This window comes from Vombatus ursinus, unplaced genomic scaffold (assembly GCF_900497805.2).
Source record: "Vombatus ursinus unplaced genomic scaffold, bare-nosed wombat genome assembly UNPS02005659.1, whole genome shotgun sequence".
NCBI lineage: Eukaryota > Metazoa > Chordata > Mammalia > Diprotodontia > Vombatidae > Vombatus > Vombatus ursinus.
Genome location: NW_020945437.1, coordinates 528272 through 552217, shown reverse-complemented (window position 1 = coordinate 552217; position 23946 = coordinate 528272). Strand labels below are relative to the sequence as shown.

The 23946-nt window shown below is 40.8% G+C and overlaps 1 protein-coding gene across 1 annotated transcript in view; it reads left to right on the top strand.

The window, feature by feature from the left end:
- The window catches only part of SETDB2 (SET domain bifurcated histone lysine methyltransferase 2), a 106554-nt gene that overhangs the window by 40116 nt on the left and 42492 nt on the right, over positions 1-23946 (top strand). The window contains exons 7-19 of the mRNA XM_027848071.1: positions 601-720; positions 2947-3116; positions 5274-5520; positions 6091-6190; positions 9855-9951; positions 12035-12376; positions 13883-13890; positions 14445-14521; positions 15267-15381; positions 17295-17418; positions 17526-17641; positions 17878-17933; positions 18026-18198. Of these exons, the coding sequence (XP_027703872.1) occupies positions 601-720; positions 2947-3116; positions 5274-5520; positions 6091-6190; positions 9855-9951; positions 12035-12376; positions 13883-13890; positions 14445-14521; positions 15267-15381; positions 17295-17418; positions 17526-17641; positions 17878-17933; positions 18026-18198 (1745 nt within the window). The remainder of the gene's footprint in view (positions 1-600; positions 721-2946; positions 3117-5273; positions 5521-6090; positions 6191-9854; positions 9952-12034; positions 12377-13882; positions 13891-14444; positions 14522-15266; positions 15382-17294; positions 17419-17525; positions 17642-17877; positions 17934-18025; positions 18199-23946) is intronic.

Genomic DNA, 23946 nt, shown 5'->3' with positions numbered 1-23946 from the left:
CTGAGCCATATTTTCATTTGGGCACTTAGAGAAGATAATGGCCTAATCTATAGGGAATATATAGGTTCAAAGGGGTAGTAGGTAACAATTTTGAGTACCATGGAACTTTCATCAGGAAAATTTGTAGAAGTTCTGGAAGGGTTGGTATAGTACTACTTTGTTTTTCCGGTGGTTGTGTGTCATGCTTAGATTTGATAAGAGGTACCTAATCTCTAGGGGAAGTAACACCTCCATCCTGGCAAGCGGAAGCTTTGATATCAAAAAGCACAAGAGAGATTCCAGACCTTTCCCGTTCAAGAGAGGATGGTTAGAACATATTTGAAAATTTCAGGAAACTTAAGCTGCCAAAGTGAGGGGGTAGAAGCAGAATAAAGTCTTGGAATGATACACATGAAATGGAATCACATCCTTCCCTTTTTACCAGGACCCTGGGCTTTGGGGGAATGGGTTGTGCTGAAATGGCCCCAAATGAACATTCAAACTCTGCTTGTATCCTTTACTGCGTGTTCCTCCTCTCCCCTCCCCAATTCACTGCTCTCATTTTCCACTTGCTGACTTTGTGCTTATATATTTTTACTTCACCTGTCACCCGACTTTTAGAGAAAAATGTGCATGCCTGCAGCTGACAGCAAAGGGCTATGATGAGAGTTCTGCATGGTCAAGTGTCAAACCCACTTATGGCTATAGCTATAAAAGACTGCAGCAGCCAGTACCCAACGGGTAAGACCTATTCATGTTTTGTTTGAGAGGGATTGTAGCTGGTGAGGGGTTTCCTCTTTCTCCTTATGGCATAACATGGTTTGTCTTCTCAGGTGTATACTTTGTATTTTCATATATACGTATATGTCCATATTGTCTTCCCCAAGAAAGTGTAATCTTGAGAGCAGAGACTATCTCATCTCAGTCTTTGTATCCCGAGTGCCTGGTAGTAGTGAGTACTTAGTAAGTGCTTAGTGCTTGATTGATTCTCAGAGGTACAACAAAATCTCCCCCATCTATGACAATAGTACGAAACACCGTTGCTTTAAAAAAAAACAAAACAAAACAAAAAAGTAAACAGTAAGTTTGTCCTTGAAATGAAAGTCAGAGACTTAGCCTCAGTAACACTCATCATGCTTGTTGCCATTGTGCCCATCCTTCAAGACCCTTCCCACATACTACCTTCCTTATTCCTTCAACTAAAAATGATTTCTCCTTTTTCTGATCTTTTGCCTTATAGTTCTTTTCTGTATGTAGTCGATGCTGATTTGCATTTTACTTATCTTTGTACATGGCTTATATCCCTCTACTGCATTTTATAAGCTCCTTCACCTTTGGCACTCTTGCCAGCACCTAATAGTGCATTCTTTATAGTGGGCACTTAATAATTTTGCTGTACTATAAGAGTTGCCCACACCTACAAGTTCTTTGTTCATTAGTAAATTTATATGGAGAATTTACAAGATCCAAACTTTGGGAATATGGTCATCTTCTACTAGCATTTGCAAATTTAAATATAGCAAATAGAGTAAGACCTTAGCTACCTGGATCACTTGAGATCAAGAGTAAACAGAAGTCTGGAATTCTCATGACAGCCCTCTTATGGCTCCTCTATTTGTAATGGCATGTAAGGCACCTAGCCTTCTCCCCTGTTTATTTTATCTTATTTACCTTTAAATTTTCTTTTTCATTAAGAACTTGAGGTATAGTATGTGGTAACAGATATAGGACTGGCCTCAATTCCAAGAATAGTTGGATTCAGGTCCTGCCTTTGACACATTCTGTGTGATCCTTCACCAGTCATTGAAACCTGCAGTGCTCAAGACAACTCTTAAAGACAATAAATTTCAGAAAAGGCACTACTGACCTGAATTTCCTCACTTAGTGGTTTCTTATGCCAATGGAATCACAAGTCCAGATCCTGCCTTTTATTATGGATTTAATGAACATGGGCATTTCTATATTTAAAGAATAAAAAACAGGATTGTATATGAAATAATTACCTCTGTTAAATATTTTTAAAGTGCATATTAAATTAAATGTAGTAATAAAATTACCATTTATGTCCCTTTCTGAACTTTATAATTTTCTGTATATTTTTAAATGTTTTATTGATGCTCTTTTCTTTCTTTTTTAAAGTTATTTTATTCTCTACTAACTTTTCTCTTTTTTCAATGCACGCCATCTCTTACAACTAATAAGTATAATCACGAAAAGCAAATCTGACCATTGATTGTGCTTGAAAACTGTCTCATTCTGCATCCACATCCAGTTATCACTGCCAAAATGGCAGGGTTTGGGAGTCGGGATAGGTGGGATATTTTATCAGTAGGCCTCTGTCATCATGATGAGTCACTGCAGGGATCCAATGTTCCGTGGTCTTTCAGAGTTGTTTTCTGTGACATTACTGTGAACCTCGTATAAATTGTTTTCCTGGTGCTGGCCCCTTCATTCTTCAGTTCATACAAGTCTTTCCGAGTTTCTCTGCATCAGTCATATTTGTCATTTCTTACAGCACAATGATATGCCGGAAATACATTTGTCTACTTTGTTGCTAGTTCTTTGCTACCACAAAAAGTTCTGCTATGCCTTTTCCTTTTTGACATAACATGACTTCTCTAACTTTTCTCCTTACACCTGCTTCTGGTTTCTGAGCCTGATCTTTTGCCCTGGTCTCAACCCATCTTTCCTCTTCTCTCCCCTTTGTGGTCAGTTTTCATTTCAGTCCAGCTCTCTTCCTGCTCCTTAGGCCCCTGCAGTCTGAATGAAGCATAGCTCTAAAAGGGCAGGCATTCTGTGTTCAGAGTTCTTCTGCATCTGTTTGTCAATAATAGAAATACTGCTGATGTCAGTATTTGCTTCCCCCCCCCCCCCCCCCCCCACCTGGATGTTTTCTCTTAGTTATATATCAATGTTTTATTTGGGTGTATCTGATTAATTTCCTTATGTTACATTTTTCAATGGCAGAATTTTTGAATGCAGCCTCTTGTGCAAATGTGATCCGAGAACATGTCAGAACAGAGTTGTCCAGCAGGGTCTCCAGGTGCGCCTTCAGGTATTCAAAACTGAGAAGAAAGGTTGGGGAGTCCGCTGCCTTGATGACATTGACAAAGGGACATTTGTTTGCACTTACTCAGGTAAAATGAAGTCTTGTGTTAAAAGAAGTCTGCAGTAGAGTTAGTCATTGATGATTGATGATGCTTTCAAAGACATTGCTTTATTTACTGAGACTGTGCTCATAACAGAGGAAGCAGCATTGAAGAGGAGAGAAATGAAGACAATTTGAGGGATTTATAACCTGATAACTAAAGGTGAGAGGAGGAGTAACTAGAGGACGTCTCAGGTGTTCTGCATGGGAAGAGAACAGCTGTAAAAACTGGTTCTGACCTTAAAGAAAAAAGGACACAGAGAAAATGAAAAAAGGCCCAATTTTCTGAATCGGCAAATATTTCTTGAGCCTATACAATGTGTTTCCATATCTTCCTGACTTTGTTACTAGCAACTCCAGGAAGTATTTGGGGTGAGAGAAGGCAGCTCTTTAGGTATAACAATGAAATTAAGTTGGCCCGTCTTTGTGTTGTTTGGCATTTGTTTTACTCTGAATGCAGGAGCAGTACTGACCAGGTCTTCCACTCTGTTTCTGGAGAAAATGAAACATGGCATAGCAGGCTGTTGTGGAAAGAACCCTGGTATTTTCATCACAGGACGTGAGTTCTAGTTCTGACTCTGCCACTTGCTATATAACTATAAAAAAATAACCTACATCTCTAAAGATCCCTAAATTTTATGAATCATTCCCCTTTGAGGAATAGAGGAGTTCAAACCTGAGTCAGAGTTAAAAGCAGCAGTGCTCAACCTCTATCCACACATTGCCCTTCCACATCCTTCTATTCCTCTGCCCCCTCCTCCCTCACTCCCAGCACATGGGCATTTGTGCCTTTTACCTCTCAAGGGTTCTTGGATGCAGAGAACCTCGGCTGCTGTCCAAAAGCTAAATGGTGGCCTAGAAGTTTTACTGATGTTTTCTGTGTTAGTGGAGCAAAGCATAAGCAGTGGATCTTCACCCTTTTTCCTGACCTAGTGACCAGCCAGGAAAGCCTGCCAAGAGCCATGATGTGGTATCCATCAGGTTTTTTTGTTTTGTTTTGGTTTTGGTTTTGTTTTTTTTTTGTTGTTCCTCTCCCACAAAAAAAAAAAAAAAAAAAAAAAGAGTGATAAAGGACAGCAGATAGTTTGCTAACTGGACCTTTGTTCTGAAAAGTGGACTCTACTTTTCAATTTTCAGTTTTCCCTCAATTTTTCTTTTTTTTAGGCTTCAAATTAAATCAATGTCTACCTCTTCTAACATCTGCTATGTACAAGGTTCTAGGCTAGATACTATGGTCATTTTGTGGATCTCTGTGGATGCTGTTCTATTTTTCTACAACTGAATTAAGTGTGAGGGGGTGTGGCCACTTGGAAGATGTGGAATAAAGAAATGACTTGTAAATTTCTGTTGTGAAGAGATGTTGCGATATAATGGAGGGTCACTGGATTTAGAGTGAGAAGACCTAGATTCAAATGGTATTTCTTCTACCCGACGACTGTATGACCTTGTAGACATCATGCCACCTCTGTAGGTGGTATCCATCAGTGTTTAATCTTGTAAAACAAAAAACAAAACTCTGTGTGTGTTTGTGTGTGTTCATGTGTGTGTGTGTGTGTGTGTGTGTGTGTGTAAATCTTCATGGAGGATTTTATTTTGGGATCAGAACATGGGGAAAAAAAATGAACTACCAATTCAAATAAGTATATTTCTAGCAAGAGTTTGGATTCTAAAAGATTCTAAAATCTGTGCTTTTAAGGCTAGACTTGCCAACCTTTGATATTACTACAGTTGCATATCCTCTCTTACGTTATTATAGGTAAAAATATATTAACAATCATCATAATTTTAATAACATACATTTGTATAACTTTCTAAGGTATACAAATCACATCATAGCATTTGAACCTCACAACAACCATGTGAGGCAAGTATCACAGGGAGCTCATTTCTAAGTATTTATTAGGCCTGGAAGTTGTGGCTTGCCTGTTACCACAGCTAATAAGTGTTAGAGATGGGATTTGAACCCAGGAATCCTTGAGTTGAAGTCCAGTACATTTCAGAACTTACTTCATTGTTCAAATTTCAGTTTTGTGAATCAGATTAATACTTTTATTCTAATTTTTACACAGTGAAACCAAGTGGCTTTTCCTTAGTTACTAAGCACTCATTTTCTGAGTCCCTTTCTTAGCTCAGTCATTTCTTTCAGGGAGATTACTAAGCAGAGCTGGCCTGGAAGAAATTGGCTCTGTTGGTGGAAAAGAGGAAGAAGAGGAGGAGGACGCTGCTGCCAACGACAGCGGATCCCCAGCACTTTCTAAAAAGAGGAAAACGGAAATTCTTTATTCTGATCCTGAAATTGAGTTTGTCCAGATTGAAGTAGGAGCAATTCCTGGAGACACAGAGACTGAGGAGTACTTGATTCAGCTCAGCAGTGATGCAAATCCATCTATTCAGTAAGCTCTGACCTTATCCTTCCATATGAAGGATCTGATCACTTATCAAAGAGACTTTCACATCTTCCCTCAACCTCGAAAGCCTGTATCTTAATTTCATCTGCCTTGAAAATCTGAAAATAGAATGCTTTGAGAAACTTAGGGTATTGTTTTCTAAAGACCTTTCCAATGGCATTTTATTTCTCTCAGATGCACCATTTGTGGAGTTATGGTCTTGATTACTTTTACTTAGATGCTCAATATTTTTCATTTTTTTGATTCATCTAACCCAGATTTCATTTTCTGAGTTTTCCTCCTTTCTATATGTTTTAAGGTATGACTATAGTATTTTCCCCCAGTAGGGAATACACACACACACACACACACACACACACACACACACACACACACACATACACACAATATGCAGTAATGATGCATTTCTGAGAAAGAGTAATTATTTGCTTTACTGGTTAAATTTTTGGAAATGAATACCCTCTGTCCTCTAGAAACTTCACAGTCCAGGAGAGAGAGCCAGAGTATAGATTTTGTGTCATGTATGTAGTCACAATGATGTGTCCTTTGCCCCAGGGGTGAGAAGTATGAATATGATCTAAGAATTGAAAATCAACCAGCCACTAGAAGACCTAAAACTAAAACAGCCCTTCTTCAAAACTTTCGGGAAAAAAGGGTAAGAACTATAAAAAGCAGCAGCAGGCTATCAAAACGTAGTTGTCCCTTCTGTGAAATGACATTAACTCTCCTTATCCATTCCTACTATTTCATAAAATGTTTTTTATTTGTGTGTGGGATTTCTCTCATGAGATAGAGTTACAAGAAGTAGAGCAAGACACATGCAGACCACATTTATTAAGTACCCAGTGTGTGCAGGGTATATGATATGATTGTGAAGGAAGGAGGAAAAAGAAGAAAGGTTCCTTATATCGGGGCCATTATAGATGTTAGAAGAAGTAGCAGTTCTTTTGGATGGGGTCTCACTGAGGGATGTTTTATGGGCTTTGAGGTACATTTCACAATACAGATATGCCACCTCACAGTATCCTGTCCATCTCTCCCTCATGAAGCATATCAAAGAGTGAAACTACTCCTTTAGGCAGATAGCAGCCCAGAGATGATGATGAACATGACTGAGCAAAGGTGCCACTAAACCTGCCTGTGTGCAGACTGCAAGCACAGGCCTGGAAGGCATTGAGAAGAGATGGTGGAGCAGAAAGCAATGGAAGCATTTTGTTAAAGGCCTATTCTGTGTAAAGCACTATGTGTTAGGTCCTAAGGACAGATAATAAGACTAAGACTGAGACTCCAGCCTCGAGCAGTTTCTGTCCTACTGACAGGGAATGCAAAATAGTATCAGGAGGGAGAGAGCACTTAACGTGGCGGGGGCTGGGGGGCAGGTTAGGGAAGGCTTCACGTAGGAGGAGGCGCCTGAGCTGAGCCTGGAGGGAAGTGAAGGATTCTAAGTAGCTGTGAAAGAGGAGTCCATTCCAGGTTTGGGACTCAGCCTCTGTCAAGGGAACACAGTATGTGAAGTGCCCTAATGGGAATTCAGTCTGGAAAGCCAGGTGAGAGCTGCATACTAAAGGGCTTTCAGGGAGAAGCTGAACATGTTTTATTTTATCCTAGAGGTAATAGGGAGCCACTGAAACTTTCGAGAACAAGACTGACACGATCATACCCGTCTCTGATTATTTGGCAGCTGTGGGAGGATGAATTGGAGAAGGGAGGGACTAAAATTAGGGAGACCCATGAAAAAGTGGAAGAAGGGAGAATTTCAGCCTCACTCCACCGAAACTGCTCTCTCCAAAGTTACTAGTAATCTCTTCACTGAGAAATTCAATGCCCTTTTCTCAGTCCTCATCCTCTTGACCCCTCTTCAGCCTGTGACACTATTGATGACCCTCTTCTCCTTGATATTCTTTTCTCTCTAGGTTTTTGTGACACTTTGTTTTCCTGGTTTTCCTCCTCCCTGTCTGACTACCAATTTTCCAGTCTTCTTACGTGTTACAATGCTCTCACCCCCACCTCCCATCCCTCCATGTAATTTTTGATTCAGTTATACTGACCTCCTCGCTGTTCCTCAAACAAGACATGCCGTCTCTTGGTTCTGGGTATTTTCACTGCCTGTCCCCTGTGCCTGGAATGTTCTCCTTCCTCATCTCCTGGTTTCCCAAGCCTCCTTCAAGTCCCAGCTAAAATCTCATTTTCTGTAATCCTTCTTAATTCTAGTATCCTGTGTATATCTTATTCGTACGTCATTATTTGCATGTTGTCTCCTCCATTAGACTGAGCTTCTCAAGAGCAGGGACTCTTGGGGCAGCTAGGTGGCTCAGTGGCTAGAGCACCAGTCCTGGAGTCAGGAGGACCTGAGTTCAAATCCGGCCTCAGATACATAACACTTATTAGCTGTGTGACCCTGGGCAAGTCACTTAACCCCATTGCCTAACCCCCCCCCCAAAAAAAAACCATAATAAATGCTTGTTTCCTTCCTTCCTTTACAAGGGCAGTTAGGTGGCGTGGTAGATAGAGCACCAGCCCTGGAGTCAGGAGGACCTGAGTTCAAATCCAACCTCAGACACTTGATACTTACTAGCTGTGTGACCCTGGGCAAGTCACCCATTGCCTAGCCCCAAAAAAAGAGAGAGAAAGAGCAAGGACTTTCTTTTGCCTTTCTTTATATCCCCAGTGCTTAGCATAGTAGCTTATTGATTGACCTACTCTTGGAAATCTGCACCTGGATGCCCCACAGGCATCTCACACTAAACACAGAATTCAGTGTTTTACCCTCAATTCACTCCTCTTCCTGTTTTTAATCAAAGGTACCACCATCCTTTCAGCCACCGAGGTCTCATCATGTTTGACCTCCTCCCACCCCCAGTCAGTTGCCACATCCTGTCAGTTCTATCTTTCTATTGTGCATCTTTTTCCTTATCTTCATTCACACAGCTTTCACTCTAGTTCAGGTTTTCATCAGCTACTGACTACACCATTATACTTATTTCCTAATTAGTCTCCCAGCAACCAGTCTCTTTCAACCCGTCCTTCACACAGCTGCCAAATTGATAGACCTAAAACATGAATCTGATCATGTCACTCTCCTGCTTAAGAAGTATTAATGGCTCCCTGTTGCGTGTAAGATAAAATCCAGGACTCTCTCTTTAGCATTTAAAGACCTGCATAGTCTGGCTAGAGCCAGCTGTCTAGAATAATTTCATGTGACTCCCCCTTAGGCTGTCTCTATTCTAGTCAAGCTTACCTCCTAGCTTTTCCCCATGTAGGAGATTCTGTCTCCTGCCTCTGGGCATTTATAGAGGTTGTGTCCCATGCCGAGAATGCTCTCTCTCCTCACCTCTGCCTCTTTGGAACCTCGAGGTCTCTTTAACTCAGGTACCACCACCACCACAATGCCTTTCCTGATTGTTGCCGTTGTCAATGTTTGTTCCCCTCCCCTACCCAGTACAATGTAAACTCCTTGAAGGCAAGGGAGTTTTAGGGAATGTTTTGTTTTGGTCTTTGCGTCTTTTACATCTGGCCTGGCATGTAGTAGGTGCTTATTGTATTGAATTGAACCTCACTTGGCATCTTGATTTTTCCTTCTCTCTACATAGATCATGTAATCCCTTCTTGATTTAAATTCTTTATAGACAGTAGGGGTTATTTCAGTCACTTAATATAATATTTATTGACTTGACTTTATTTGAACTTCTGTAGTGCCCATGTATATGAAAATGTACCTTGTAGAATATTATCAGTCCCAGGCTCTCTCCTTTAAACATATGTTGTCATTACAATGTCAAGTTAAATTTGTCTGTACAGTGTCTGAATGGAGCGGGCAAGTCCTTTAACCGGACTCATCAGAGTGGGAGCAAGGGGAGCAAGCAGTGGTCATCCCTGGTGTTCCCAACTGCTAAAGAAAAATATGCTGTACTAGTGACTTAAGGGTGAGAACTTTTCCCCTGAGGATAACTGGAATATTGTGAATGTGGACAGAAGTCTTTTCTTTATTTAAAAGCATTATAGTACCGGCTCTTGGCATCTGCACAGCCATCAGTAGCTCCTGTCTCAGACGGTACGGGAAAATAGAACCCAGCCTAGGGTTGGGCAGGAAATCTGAGGTGCTATTTTTGTTGATATGTCTCCTAGCTATGGTTAGATAATTATTCCACCCCCTTTACCACCTTGGGGGTGAAATGAAAAGCTAATCTGGTTAAGACTAATCATGAAATTCGCTTGGAAAAGTTTTAAATGCTAATTGCCTCTCCTTCGCCAGGAAAGTAAATGTATCAGCCTTCCTTTTTCTTTCTTTCTTTCTTTCTTTCTTTTTTTTTTTTTTTAAGGGAATTGTTACCCTGGAGTGTGGTATAAGCTCAGAAGAGGAGGATGAAACTCAGTCACCGGAAGTCCAACCAACCCCCAATACCAACGAAAAGAAAAGTAGGGTTTTCTTTTGCTCCTGATCTCTTGCCTGTTTTTAATCTGACTTTGAGTCATCCATCCCTTTTTTTTCATTGCCCTTAGACACTGTAACAAACATGCTATCAAGCCTGGGAGTTAACAACTAACCTAGTAGCTACAGATGCCTGATGAGGCCTGGTCCTCCAGTGTCAGGTTTGCTAGAAGAAATTTTACAGTGGAACCTTCAAAAGTGTCAGGCAAAAGCAGCTCATTTCCAGCTCTTTTCCTGGGCCTGAAAACCTTGGGATAGAAGAGTCACTTTTGGTTCCATAGTTGAATGGGAGCCTGGTTCTGGAGGGTAAGCAGTGCTCCTAAGAGAGCCATGCCCCTCCTCAGCCTTTTGCTAGTGTCAGGCCAAAACATTGCCACACCCTGCTCGTTGTGTCCAGAGAGCCCTGGATGATAAGAGTCACAGACCTCGAACTGGAATAGGCACCATTCATTACAAAAGTACTTGGCTCCCATATTTATCCCTTCCTATCAAGTTTACTGTATGGAGCCACATGAAAAACTCTGATTTTCATTACTGGAAGCAGACTGGTTATCACCATCCTGTAGGATTCCCCGAGAATCCGCTGCTAAGATGAATAGTCATTGCTGTACCCCTTTATCTTCTCCTAAGGGCTTTGGTTTGGGAGGCAGGACAGCTTCTGAGGCTACAGCATGTTGAAAGAGAAAGTACTGGAAAGACAAATATTATTTCTAAGCCCATTAATTGACTTTTAACTTATTACACTGGTAGGTTCATTCATGTTGTACATTTTCAGGATTTTTTCTTTGGAATGCTCTTGAGCTTCATGGACAGTGCATGATTGAAATATTAATACATTCAGGAACAACAGACAGCAGCAACATGATTAAAGCATAACCATACCTGAAGAGAAAGGATCAATTTAAAGAGATAAATTGATATTTTTTAAAAGAGAAAAATTAACAATACTCTTTATGCCATTTAAGTTGCAAAGGAGATCTTCTCCTTTGCCTAAAAAGAATGTTTAATTTTTCTGCTTCCCTGCTTCTCAAGAATTTTTTCCTCAGTAGACCCATGATCTCATCAGTGTGGGCACTCCCTTCCATCTACACCTTGTCATCCTCTGTGATTCTTGTCCATGCCTATACATAGAGAGTCTACCACATGCACTGGAAGCCTTCTCCTAGGTCTTCTGACGTTGCATAGAAGGTTTTACTTTGGTTGGCGGATGAGGTAGCATCCCTACTACTACTTTTATTTTCCTTTAAAAGGTACAAGCAGTGACTAATCTGCCAACTGAGACCCAAAACAATAATACATACTGTAAAAATATGTGGCTTCATCAGTCTTAGTAATAGATCTGGCCACTGAAACTGCCGGCAGCCTCTCTTTGCCCAGTAGATGATCTTTTCAAGGTGCTATGCCAGAATAGATAGTTGCTGTCTGACTAGTGGGGGTGGTCTCTCAGACCTTCATCAGTTTGGTCTTCGGTTGACTCACACACAGTCCATCCGTCACCTGGCCTGTGCTTGGAGGTTTTGCTGGCTTGGTAAAACCTAGCAGAACTCACACTTTCTTGGCTTAGTATCAAGGATCCCAGGGTCACCAATACATCATCATGAGGCATTGGAAGAGGAATAATCACATAAGCCATACAAAGTGCAAGTGTTGCTGCCATGAGCAGCCAGCCTGTTAGTTTTCTCCTGCCTCACAGTGCTTATCTTAGGGGCTGTTTGGAAGCCTGCAGCATTACACACAAACAGCTGCTTCCAAAACTATGTGGTGTGTCCCTCCCCAATAGAATGAAAACTCCTTGAGGGCAGGGAATGGTTCATTTTTGTCTGTGTACCACCAATGCCTAGTATTTAGTAGGCACTTAAATGTTTTAAAAATTAAATTGAATTGCTGCAGCTATTAAAGAATGCCGTGCATACATGCCAGAAGCTAATTCCACATTTGAAGAAAAAAGAGCAATTTTCTGGGGAGATGAATTTGAGACCATAACCAAGGATGTCTGTAGTTTTGTGATTACAGTATTCATGCCAGTGCTGTCCTTCAGCCGAACCTTAAAAGTTCTGACATTTCTCTTAGGGGAGTCAAGCTGCCCTGGTGAAAATTCCAAAGAGAAGCTGCTGACCAACTGTATCGTGCTGGATAACCATCATGGTAAAGAAGAAAGTCTAGTAGAAAACATGTGTGATCAGGCGGCCTCAGTGTGTGATATGAGTGGGAGAAAGGAATGTGAGGTTCAGGAGCAAGGCTCCCAAGAGGAAAGAATGCTGGAGAAGCAAAATCAAGAAATCCTTTGTGATGAAGAGTCACTGTCTGAAACCCACATCGATGTTTCTGAGTCGATGAAGAATCTTCACCAAGATGGCATTTACCTGTTGGATGCTACTAAAGAAGGAAACGTGGGTCGCTTCCTGAATGTAAGTATACACACTGACGTGAGGTGTGGGCTGGCTCCTCTGGCTGGCTTGGACGGCCTCTTGTCACATGGGCTGTAGAGGGGACTCTGGTTCAGCTCTGGCCTGAACCTGATGGTCCTGAGTTCCTTTCAGTGCTTTGAGCTATGGTTCCTAACAAACGGCATCAACACAAAGCTGACTTGTGCTTTTGGATTTTTTTTAATAAGATCAGAGGAAAAAATATTTAATTTAGAGAAGGGGTGTAGGAAGGTTCTCTCAGAGATTACTGAAAGATTTCACAGGATTGAAGTTACTCACAAAAAGAATTTCAATATTAGACTCATCTAGGCAGGAACAGTGGGTGGTTTTCTCTCTGAAGTGCTATTCATTATAACATAATGTAAAACCTGCTGAGTTTATTAAGGAATATGGCTTACATGGGGCTAGGGGAAGGACTGAGTTGTGTGATTTCCTATTTATCCTAACTTCCGTTTGAATTATGTCTATAGCTGTGCTGTGGGTAAGATTCCTCCTCATTGTCATAATAAAAATAGCTCTTATTTATATGCCACTTTAAGGTTTACAAAATGTTTTCTTCACAACAACCCTATGACATCAGTAACCATTTAACAGATGAGAAAACTGAGGTGCAGAGGAGTTAAGTCACTTGCCCAGGATCACAGTTTTTGGTATTTTTTTGAGGGAGAGGTGGTCTTTAGGGTCAGTGGTTATGTAGTACTTTACAGTTTACAAATACTTTCCTCCTAGCTACCCTGTGATGTAGAGATACATTTGTCACGAAACTATATCCCTTAGCATTGGTGGAGTGAAGGACAAGGACCTTTCATCTGTTTTTGTGTGACCAATGAGCTAAGAGTGGTTCTTATATTTTAAAATAAAGTTTTATTACGTTTAAATGTAAAACTCATTCTTAACTTGTGGCCAGTGGGCCTTCAGGCTGTAGTTTTGCTGACCCCTGGACTAGAGGATCCTTTTGTTCCTAGTGGAATTTCCCCTTTTGAAGTCGTCTAGATGAGTTTGTCACATTGGTTTCAAATGTCAGCTTTATCTGCCTTGGATTATATATGCAGAATAATTTTACAAAAATGCACAAATTGAGCTTTTCCCTTCAATGTGAAAGGAATGAATGTATTTGCCAAGTTCAATTCTACCTGCCATGATCAGGACACTTAGTAAGATGAGGGTGGAATCTTCCTACCCACCCTCCCCCCTCAGCATCATCATCATAATAATAGCTGGCATTTACGTAGTACTGTAGGTTTTGCAAACCACTTTACATCCAGTATCTCCTTTGACCTTCACAACAAACTACTCTGTGAGGGAGATACCTTATTATCCCCATTTCATAGAAAAGGAAATTGAAGCTGAGGGAGGGTAAATGACTTGTGCAGTGAGATGCCATAGTAAATGTTAAAGGTGGGATTTAAACGCAAGGTTCCTTCACACCAAATCTGACTCTTTTTCCATTATACCATGCTGTCCCTCAAGGCGTGGCCTTGGTAGGCATCAGGCTGTGTAATTCTGTGATTTTGCTACCCAGCTGTTATGTTTCAGGTTGACTAAATTCTAGGGAAATTATAACTTGCATGATCTAAGCAAAAAATTTTGTACTTCTCCCAGCAGCCAAGTAGCCTTATGTATGCTTCGCATTGAGACAGCCCAGAGCCAGGATGCTTGCAAAGGAACAAGAACGGGCCTTCCATCCTGCCCGTTCCCCAGTGATATGCATTAGCATGTGTGAGGGACACCTAGGACTCCTATCCTTATTTGCCATAGGGTTGCTCTGGGCTCCTTAGGTTCATGGGAAGGACAAAATGGGAATGTATTTTCCAAAGAAAATAACTTTTCCATCTGAAATAACTAAACCATCAACAGAAACTAATGAAATCTGAACACTTGGTCCTCAGTAAAAGAAAGAAGAAAGAAAGAAAGGAATAAACTTTGAAAATCAAATTATGTTCTGGTGCTTTTAAAGAAAAAACCTTTGAGCCTTCTGATTCTTTTTAATCTGTATTATATTTCAGATCTTTTTTTTTTTTTTTTTTTTTTTTTTTCAACATTTTATTTATAACCCATATTTCTTCGTGCAGAATGTTTTTGTGGAGACACATGACAGAAATTTTCCATGGGTGGCATTCTTTACAAAAAGGTTTGAATTTAATTTTGCTTATGTAGGAGGAAAATATAAAAGGCAAGACCTTAAAACAACAACAAAAAAATGACAGGTTCTTTATGTCCTTAGAACAAAGGTATACTTGGCCCCTCTGTCTGTTTTTTATTACCTAACATTATTCCTATTCAATGCAATTCTGAATTATTGACATATTGGTTCTGTTGCTGTCCCGGGTCCGAAGTATGACCACCTGGTTCAAATAAAATGTAGCCCAGAAAGTTACATGTTATAGAAGTAAAAAGGTGTCATGTAACAATAGGCCTTTCCTGATCTGCATGCTTTGGCTACTTATCCAGGTCTTCATTCCTCAAAACCTCTATTCAACTAATTATGAGTTATGTCACAACTGATTTTTTTTATTGATTTAAAATTTTTTTCAATTAGAAAGTAACTGGTCTTCCTAACAGACTATTTTAAACAAGAAAGCATATGGGAAATAGTTGTGAAAGGGGTTAATGGGATATGTGTACCTCTACATAATGATTTATATAGAGCATTTCCCTGATGATAAATGGTAAGCATCTTGAGGGCAAGAACTGTCATTTTTCTGTTCATATCACTAACATTAGCACAATATCTTACACAAAAAGTTACATTTGTTAAATCGTTGAATAATATGAAACAGAATTCTATGTGTATGACTGCTGTTCATTGTGGGTGGGGGGGCGTGTATACTTGTTTCTTTGTTTATTTATTTATTTGTTTGTTTGTTGCTTTTTAGGCATGTGAAGGCAGGAACAGAACTCACTTGGGATTATGGTTATGAAGCTGGAAGTATACCTGAGAAAGAGATTCCTTGTCAATGTGGCTTTCACACTTGTAGAAAAAGAATATTATGAACAAGCGTTTTGTGTATGCTAATGTCATTTAGTACAAGTTAAGGAAAGAACTATACAAAATACCCCCTAATTAATAGTGCATGTACCATCAAGAAAATTGTCTTAAGAATTCTGCTCTGAGTAGGGCTCTGGGGGGGGGGAGTTAAGATTTTTTTTCTCATTTCTTAAGCATAATTTAGGAATCCTGCAGTAAAAATAACCTAGAAACACAGCAGAAAGTGGACAAATAGATATAGAGATAGACTCTTTACTTCCATTCAGCTTTTGAATAAGTAGGGTGGAAGTAATGGTTTTGTATGGTAGGAATATTAACATAAAATTGATTCATTGTTTTTAATATGAATATATTTACGGAAGCATGTGTCACAGAAGGATTCTTCTGTCTCTTATTCCTGTTTCTTAGGAATATTTGTTTTTGGCTCATGCCGCACAGGTGCCAAACTTCACATCGTCCTGGCCCTTATAACTTAATATATGACAGATCTATCTGGACATGACATAAAGCTTTATTTGTAGGAGAAATGGAAACCATATGATAGAAGAAAAGTAAAGTAAGACCTCACTAATTCTGACTGTGTAGAAGCTCAGCTTGAATTCTAGGATACTTGTAAGGAAATGTTTCTGTTACTGCTCTGTATTTTCATCAACTGGGAATTTAATAATAAACTCTTGCCTGGTTGAGGGCCTTTGAACCACCTTCTTTGCACAACTTCCTTCCCTTCTGAACCCATCAAAAAGCTTCACGTTTCCCTTAGTACATTACAATAAAACAAAGGTTGATTAGAATCTGCCTGTTTCCAGTTGAGCTGCATACTGGGGAAGGCATAATTTAGGTAAGATTCACACACTTCCCTCAGACATCTGTGGGGAGGAAGTCATGCCTGGAGAAAGGGAGGGATATTGCAAAGGGATTCTTGAAAGAGGCTCCATTTCAGTTGGGCTTTAAAGGAATGGTAAGGATTCCATAAAGAGAAAGGTCATTCCAAGCCATGGCCTGAGCAGTAGCATGGCATCAGAGGAATATGTGTTTGGGGTAATACAGTTGCCTAGTTTGACTAGAGTGCAGACTGGAGAAGGGTGATAGAAGTCCAAAAGAGAACGTTTATGGAGGGCCTCAAATGCTGGGCAGAGAAGCTTAAACTTTACTCAGGAGTCAGAAGGCAGCTATTGAAGATTTTTGAGCAGAGGGGCTAAATGACCAGTATCAGTCAAGTGACTGTTCCAAGCCTTTTTCATTAAAAAGACAAACCCCAGTCTTAGCTCCCTATTCATCCTCCAGTATATATTAAAGCCTGTAGCATTTGCTTCAAATACACTAATCTTCCTTCCCCTCTCCAAGACTTTGCCCAGATTACCTTTATGCATGCACTTCTTTCTTTAAAACTGAAGCTTAAGGCACATCTGCCCAAGCTTTCTTCTGATTGATCCTGCTTTTAAAAAATTGTAACAGCTGACATTTATGTAATGCTTTAAGGTTTGCAAAGCACTTTACATGCATTATTTCATTTGATTTTCACGTCGACTCTGTAAGGTAAGTGATTCGGCTGTTATTAGCCTCATTTTCCAGATGAGGATACTGAGGCTGAGAAGTCAAGTGACTTGCCCAGGGTTGTACAGCTAATGAGGCAATATTTGAGATCCCAGCCTTGGTATAAACCACCCTTAATCCCTGACTTTGGGATCAACTTTTAAAAAAGATATTTCTATAATTTGGACATATTTTGTTAATTACGTTTTGTCTCATCTGTTCTATTATGCTGTAAGCTCTTTGAGGGCAGGGATGGTGTCTAATCCTCACTGTGTACCCCCACACATAAACTGTATGGTGCTGTGTGTGCACCCCATGGGTGCTCAATAAATAACTTGTTACCAATTGACAGATGGACTCATGACTGATCAGTTTTGCTTAGGATGAACATGGAGTCGCTTCCCCCCAAACACTGCCCCCAGAGGTCCGGTTTGGGCTGGGGAGATTATCACTCCAAGCACACCAGTTCACCAAGAGGAAGCAAAGGACCGTGAGTTTGAATCAAGGCGAGTGGGGGTGTGGCAGTAGAGGTCATCTCGTTCCTTATCTGTTTGAGAGATGAGAAAACTGAAGCTCAGAGATAGAAAGTGCTTTCCCGTGGTCTCTGCAACAGGAGAGGCGTTTGAACCAGAAGCCCCAGCTCCTCCCAAGTACAGTGTGCTTCCACTGCACCACACTGCCCTTACGGCAGGAATGAAAAATGATACTGGTGCGGATGTTTTATTAAAGGTATTTTTTGTTTGTTTCCGTTTTTTTACCAAACTTTTTTTTAAACCTTTGTTAAAAGTAGATAGAAAAGGGGAGGGAGAAGGGATGCAGAGGAATCCGTACGATGTGAAATGCAAGACAGAAATAAAGATAATTAAAAAAAAAACAAAACAAGAAAAGTTCTTGTTGAGGGTGGGGAGGACCTGAGCCCTGGAAGCCCCCAGCCCAGGTGGTCTGGGCGCACTGGAATATCGCAGGACTGGTTCCGGCGGAGTGGAAAGTCTCGCAGGCAGAAAACCGACATCCCACCAGGGCCAGCCCTCAAAAAGAAACCGAAACTCAGCCCCTACTGCTGAATGAGGAATAGAAATTGAGCTGGTACAACCCCGCAGCATGACGGGGTAGAGGCCAAGGGCTGCCGGGGCTGGCTTACGGGAGAGGAGGGGCTTGGAGAGCCTCGGGACGCCCCACCAGGTCCTGCTTTGACCCAAAGCCCTCCCCGCCCTGCCATCTCTCCCAGGGCCAGACGAGCCCAGGCTGCTGGTCAATCATGGACGAGGCCGTAAGAGACCCCGCGGGTAAGTACCACTGCTCTCCCAAACGGGGATCGGCAAAGAGACTTCCCCTGCTTCCCCAGCACGCACTCTCGCACGTCTTCAGCCCCAACAAGGCGTGTCTAGGCGTGTCCAGGAGGGGAAGAGCCACTCCTTCGCTCCTTGGACAGCTAGACAGGGGCACTAAGCTGACCTCCAGTACTAAGCTCCGATGACCCTTACATGTACCCCCCGCCCTTTTTTTTTTTAATTAAGCATTATTTTTTCTCTTTTCCCTCCCGTCCCCCCAAAAAGGGGAAAACATTCTTATAAAAAATATGTATTAGTTAAGCAAAACATTCCCACATTGCCATGTCCAAAAATATATGTCCCATTGTGAAACCAGAGCCCAGGCTCAGAAAGTGGGGAGCATCAGCCAATAAACATTTATTAAGCGCTTACTGTGTGCCAGGCACCTGGATAATATTTCCTCTGGCAGTCCGCAGCTAGCATCCATTATTGCTCTGTCAAGGGACAAGATGAAGCTGTTGCTTCATCAGCAGCTCTCCAGAGTTAGGATTGTTCTTTTGTCGTTGCAAGAGCTTTAAAAAGTCTTCTTTAAAAAAAGAAAAGAAAAGAAAAGAAAGACTTTCAATACTATCCACATCCAGAGAAAGAACTACAGAGTCTGGAAGCAGATGGAAACATATTACTTTCTCTTTTCTGTTTGTTTTTTGTTCTTTTGTTTCTTGTAGTTTTTCCCTTTTCCCTGATTCTTCCTTCACAACATGACTAATGTGGAAATATGTTTAAGATGATTGTACACGTATAGCCTATATCAGATTACATGCCGTCTTGGGGGGAGGGTTAGAATTCAAAATCTTACAAAAGCGAATGTTGAAAACTAAAAATTACTTGATTTTTAAAAAGAAGGAAAAAAAATCTGATTCTATAAAACTAAAAGAAGAAAAAAAGACTGAAAATTGTTTTTCTGTAGTTGTAGTTCCCTGGTAAAGTCATGATAGCAATAGAGGAAACAAAGGTTCGAAGTTCCTGGGCTGGAAAAATAACTCAGTGTGGTTTTTTGCTTGTATTTTCTAATAAGAATACAGTTTGTTGCATTTTCTAGAACTTTTTGGGGGTGGGTTTTGGGTTTGTTGTTTTTTTTTTAGGTTAGGGTGAGAAGTGGAGCTCACTATACTTTTTCCTTCTAGTCCACCCACCATCTTAGCTCCACCTAGACTAGATATTGTTAAGTCCCCGTCCCCCCCCCCCCCCCCCCCGCTTTAAATTCTGTGATCTTTCTTTGTTGGGCCACATCATGGTAACTTGAAATGGTAAGCAAGACTGTTATCCTTTTTGTTATTCTTTTAAAAAAAGATATCTTTTGCTTTTACATCACCTACATTTGTCATATTCCTCCTGGGGCCATTTATTTCTAATGAGCGCAGTCCTGCAAGTAGATAGAATAAGCTTATTGACCCAGGGTTCTCGTAAACTATAGGAGAGAATCCCAGTTTGTTGAACAATATTTGACTTTCTTGAGTTTCTTGTGGTGTTTTTTCGACATAATTTGGCAAACACTACTTGAGAGCCTGGGGATGTAACGTTAAAAACAAAATTCCTTGTCCACAAGGATTCCACTTTGGAAGCCAGGGCAGCGGGAGCTTAATTTACACTGAATACAGATACCAGTAAGTCAGGAGTATCTGGTACAGTAGAAGGATCACTAGTTCTGGAGTCAGAGAACCTGGATTCAAATAATTCCTCTGATAGTGACTCTTAGCAAGTCGCATAATCTCCCTGGGCCTTTTCCTCTTCTCATCTGTAAAATGAGTGGGTTGGAACAGATCCGTGGTGTCAAAGTCAAATAGAAATGGATTCCTCATGTAGCCTCATTTTGGCTTAAAAAAATGCAAAGTAACATTAGTTAGGTTGCATTGTATTTTTATTTGTTTTGTTAAACCCTTCCCAGATATATTCTCATCTGATTCTTGCGGCACCTGGTAGCTTTACCAGCAGGCAGGCAAGCTGGGAGTTTGATACCTCAGGATAGAGGACCTCTGGGGTCTCTTTCAGCTCCAGTTAAGATCTATGATCTTCTAAGTAAATACACAGTAATTTAAGACAGAAGAGAACATGAATGCCGAGAGGATCGGCAAAGGCAGAAGCTGGCACCTGACCAGAGCCTTAGAAGGAAATTAAAAATTCTAAGAGAAAGAAGTAAGAACAGAGAGCCCATGCAAAGGCAAAGAAAAGGGAAATGACAGGTGTGGGAAGATGGTGGAATTAAAGCAGGGACTCACCTGAACTTTCCCCCATACCCCTCCAAATCGCTTTAAATAATGACTCTAAACAAATTTTAGAGCAGCCGAACCCACAAAAAAAAATGGAGTGAAACAATTTTCTAGCCCAAGACAACTTAGAGGGTGAGCAGGAAAGGTCTGTTGCACCAGAGTGAGAGAGAAGGCGCAGTCCAGCTCAGGCCTGTCCAGCCCAGACCTGGCCCCACCAAACCTGAAGCAGGTCTCAGGGTGACGAAATCAGTGGCAGCAGTGGGCTTCCAGACCTCTCAGCCCACAGACACCAAAAACAACTTAGAAGGGCATCCAGAAAGGTCTGTAGCACAAGGGTGAGAGTGAAGCATGGTCCAGCACAGGCTGCCCCAGCACAGGCCTAGCCCCAGCAAACTAGGAGCAGGCGTTGAGAGCCACTGAATCTTCAGCAGTGGTGGCAACTGCTTCTGGAGCTCTCAGCCCACAGAAGATCCAGGTCGAAGTCCTGGGTGGCAGTCCCAGGGCGAGGAGGAGCACTAGCACACCAGAGCTTGTGGTCACAGTGGAGGGAGGGACCCTCGTCACAGTTCCAGGGTAGAAAAGAGTGCCTGTGGTCACTCACAGACCAGAGCACAGTCTAGGAGAGTAGTAAACACCTCTCCTTAGGTCATATCCCCTTGGAAGAATACAGATCCCTAGAAGTATCTCTGAAAACATCTACACAAAACCCCTGAAGGTTGGGACAGTGAACTCTCCCTTCTGGAAGCACAGCCCTACTTTAACAAACAGCTAAAAGTCAAGTAATAGGCTGGGAAAATGAGCAAATAACAGAAAAAAAATTCTGACCACAGGAAGTTACTATGGTGACAAGAAAGATCAAAACACACAAGAAAGATCAAAGCGAAGCCTCCAAGAAAAATGTGTATTGGGCTCAGGTCATGGAAGAGCTCAAAAAAAATTTTGAAAATCAAGTAAGAGAGATAGAGGAAAAACTGAGAAGAGAAATAAGGGTGATGCAAAAAAATAATGAAAAACAAGTCAACATTTTGGTAAAGGAGACAAAAAAAATACTGAAGAAAATAACCCCTTAAAATCAGATTAGGCAGGGGTGGGGAACCTGTGGCCGTAAGGCCACATGTGGCCCTCTAGGTCCTCAAGTGCAGCCCTGTGACTCAATCCAAACTTCACAGAGCAAATCCCCTTAATAAAAGGATTTGTTCTGCAAAACTTGTACTTAGTCGCTGCACCCAAGGATCTAGAAGGCTACACATTGTGGCCCTGAGGCTACAAGTTCCCCACCCCTGGACTAGGTGAAATGAGGTCCAAAAGGCCAATGAAGAGAAGAATGCCTTAAAAAGCAGGATTGGTGAAATGGAAAAGGAGGTACAAAAACTCAGTGAAGAAAATAATTACTTAAAAATTAGAATTGAGCAAATGGAAGCTAATGACTTTATGAAAAATCAAGAAACAATAAAATAAAACCAAAGGAATGAAAAGTAGAAAACAATGTGAAATATCTCATTGGAAAAACAACTGACCTGGAAAATAGATCCAAGAGAGATAATTTTTGGGGGGTAGGCAATGGGGTTAAGTGATTTGCCCAGGTTCACACAGCTAGTGAGTGTCAAGTGTCTGAGGCTGGATTTGAACTCAAGCCCTCCTGACTCCCGGGCCGCTGCTCTATCCACTGCACCACCTAGCTGCCCCTAGGAGAGATAATTTTAAAATTGTTGGACTACACGAAAGCCATGATAAAAAAAAAAAAAGCCTAGACATCATCTTTCAAGAAATTGTTACGGAAAAATGCCCTGGTATTCTACAACTAGAAGGTAAAATAAAAATTGATAAAAATCCACTCATCATCTCTTGAAAGAGATCTCAGATGATAACTCCTAATAATATTATAGCCAAGTTCTAGAGCTTCCAGGTCAAGGAAAAAATAGACAAGCAATCAGAAAGAAACAATTCAAGTATGGTAGAGCCACAGTCAGGATAATGCAAAGTTTAGCAGTTTCTGTACATTAAAGGATCAGAGGGCTTGGAATATGATATTCTGAAAGACAAAGGAGCTAGGATTACAACCAAGAATCACCTCCCCAGTAAAACTGAGTATAATCCTTCAGGGGAAAAATGGATATTCAATGAAATAGAGGACTTTCAAACCTTGATGAAAAGACCAGAGCTGAATAGAAAATTTGACTTTTAAGTACAAAACTCAAGAGAAGCATAAAAAGGGAAACAAGAAAGGGAAATCATAAGAGACTTAATAAGGTTAAACTGTTTACATTCCTACATGGGAAGATGATACTTGTGATGATACTTGTAACTTATAAGAACTTTCTCATTATTAAGGGAGTTAGGAGTGTATATGGACAGAGGGCACAGGTATGAATTGAATATGAAGGGAGGATATTAAAAAAATTAATGGGTGAGAGAGAAATGTACTGGGAGAAAGGGAAAGGGAGAGGTGGAATGGGATAAATTATCTCACATAAAAGAAGCAAAAAAAAGCTTTTACTGTGGAGGGGAGGGGGGAGGGGGAGGGGAAGTGAATGAATCTTACTCTCATCAGAATTGGCTCAGAGAGGGAATTAACATACACACTCAATTGGGTACAGAAATCTATCTTACCCTGCAGGAAAGTAGGAGGGGAAGGGGATAAGAGGGGTTGATAGAAGCGAGGGCAGATTGGGGAGGGGTAAGTCAGAAGCAAAACACTTTTGAGGAGGGACAGGGTGAAGAGAGAGAGAGAAAATAGAATAAATGTCAGTGGGGGGGAATAGAATGGAGGGAAATACAATTAGCAATAGTAACTGAAAAAAATTTGAAGCAAATTTCTCTGATAAAGGCCTCATTTCTCAAACACATAGAGAACTGAATCAATTTTATAAAAATAAGAGCCATTCCCCAATTGATAAATGATCAAAAGATATGAATAGTTTTCTGATGAAGTAATCATAGCTATCTGTAGCCATATGAAAAAATGCTCTAACTCACTATTGATTAGAGAGGTGCAAATTAAAGCAATTCTGAGATGTTACCTCCATACCTATTAGATTGACTAACAGGACAGAAAAGGAAAATGATCAGTATTGGAGGGGATGTAGGAAAAATGAGACATTAATGCACTGTTGGTGGAGTTACGAACTGATTCAACTATTCTGTAGAGCAATTTGGAACTATGCCCAGAGGGCTATAAAACCATTTATACACTTTGACCCAGCAGTACCACTACTAGGTCTGTATCCCAAAAGAAATAAAAAACAAAAAGGAAAAGGACCTAAACGTACAAAAATATTTGTAGCAGTTTTTTTCTGGGGGCAAAGAATTAGAAATTGAAGGGATGCCTATCGATTGGGGAATGGCTGAACAAATTGTGATATGTGATTACAACAACAACAACAATCTATTGTGTTACGAGAAATGATGAACAGGATGCTCTCACAAAAACCTGAAAAGACTTATATGGGCTGATGCAAAGTGAAATGTACTGTGTACAAAATAGCAGCAATGTTCT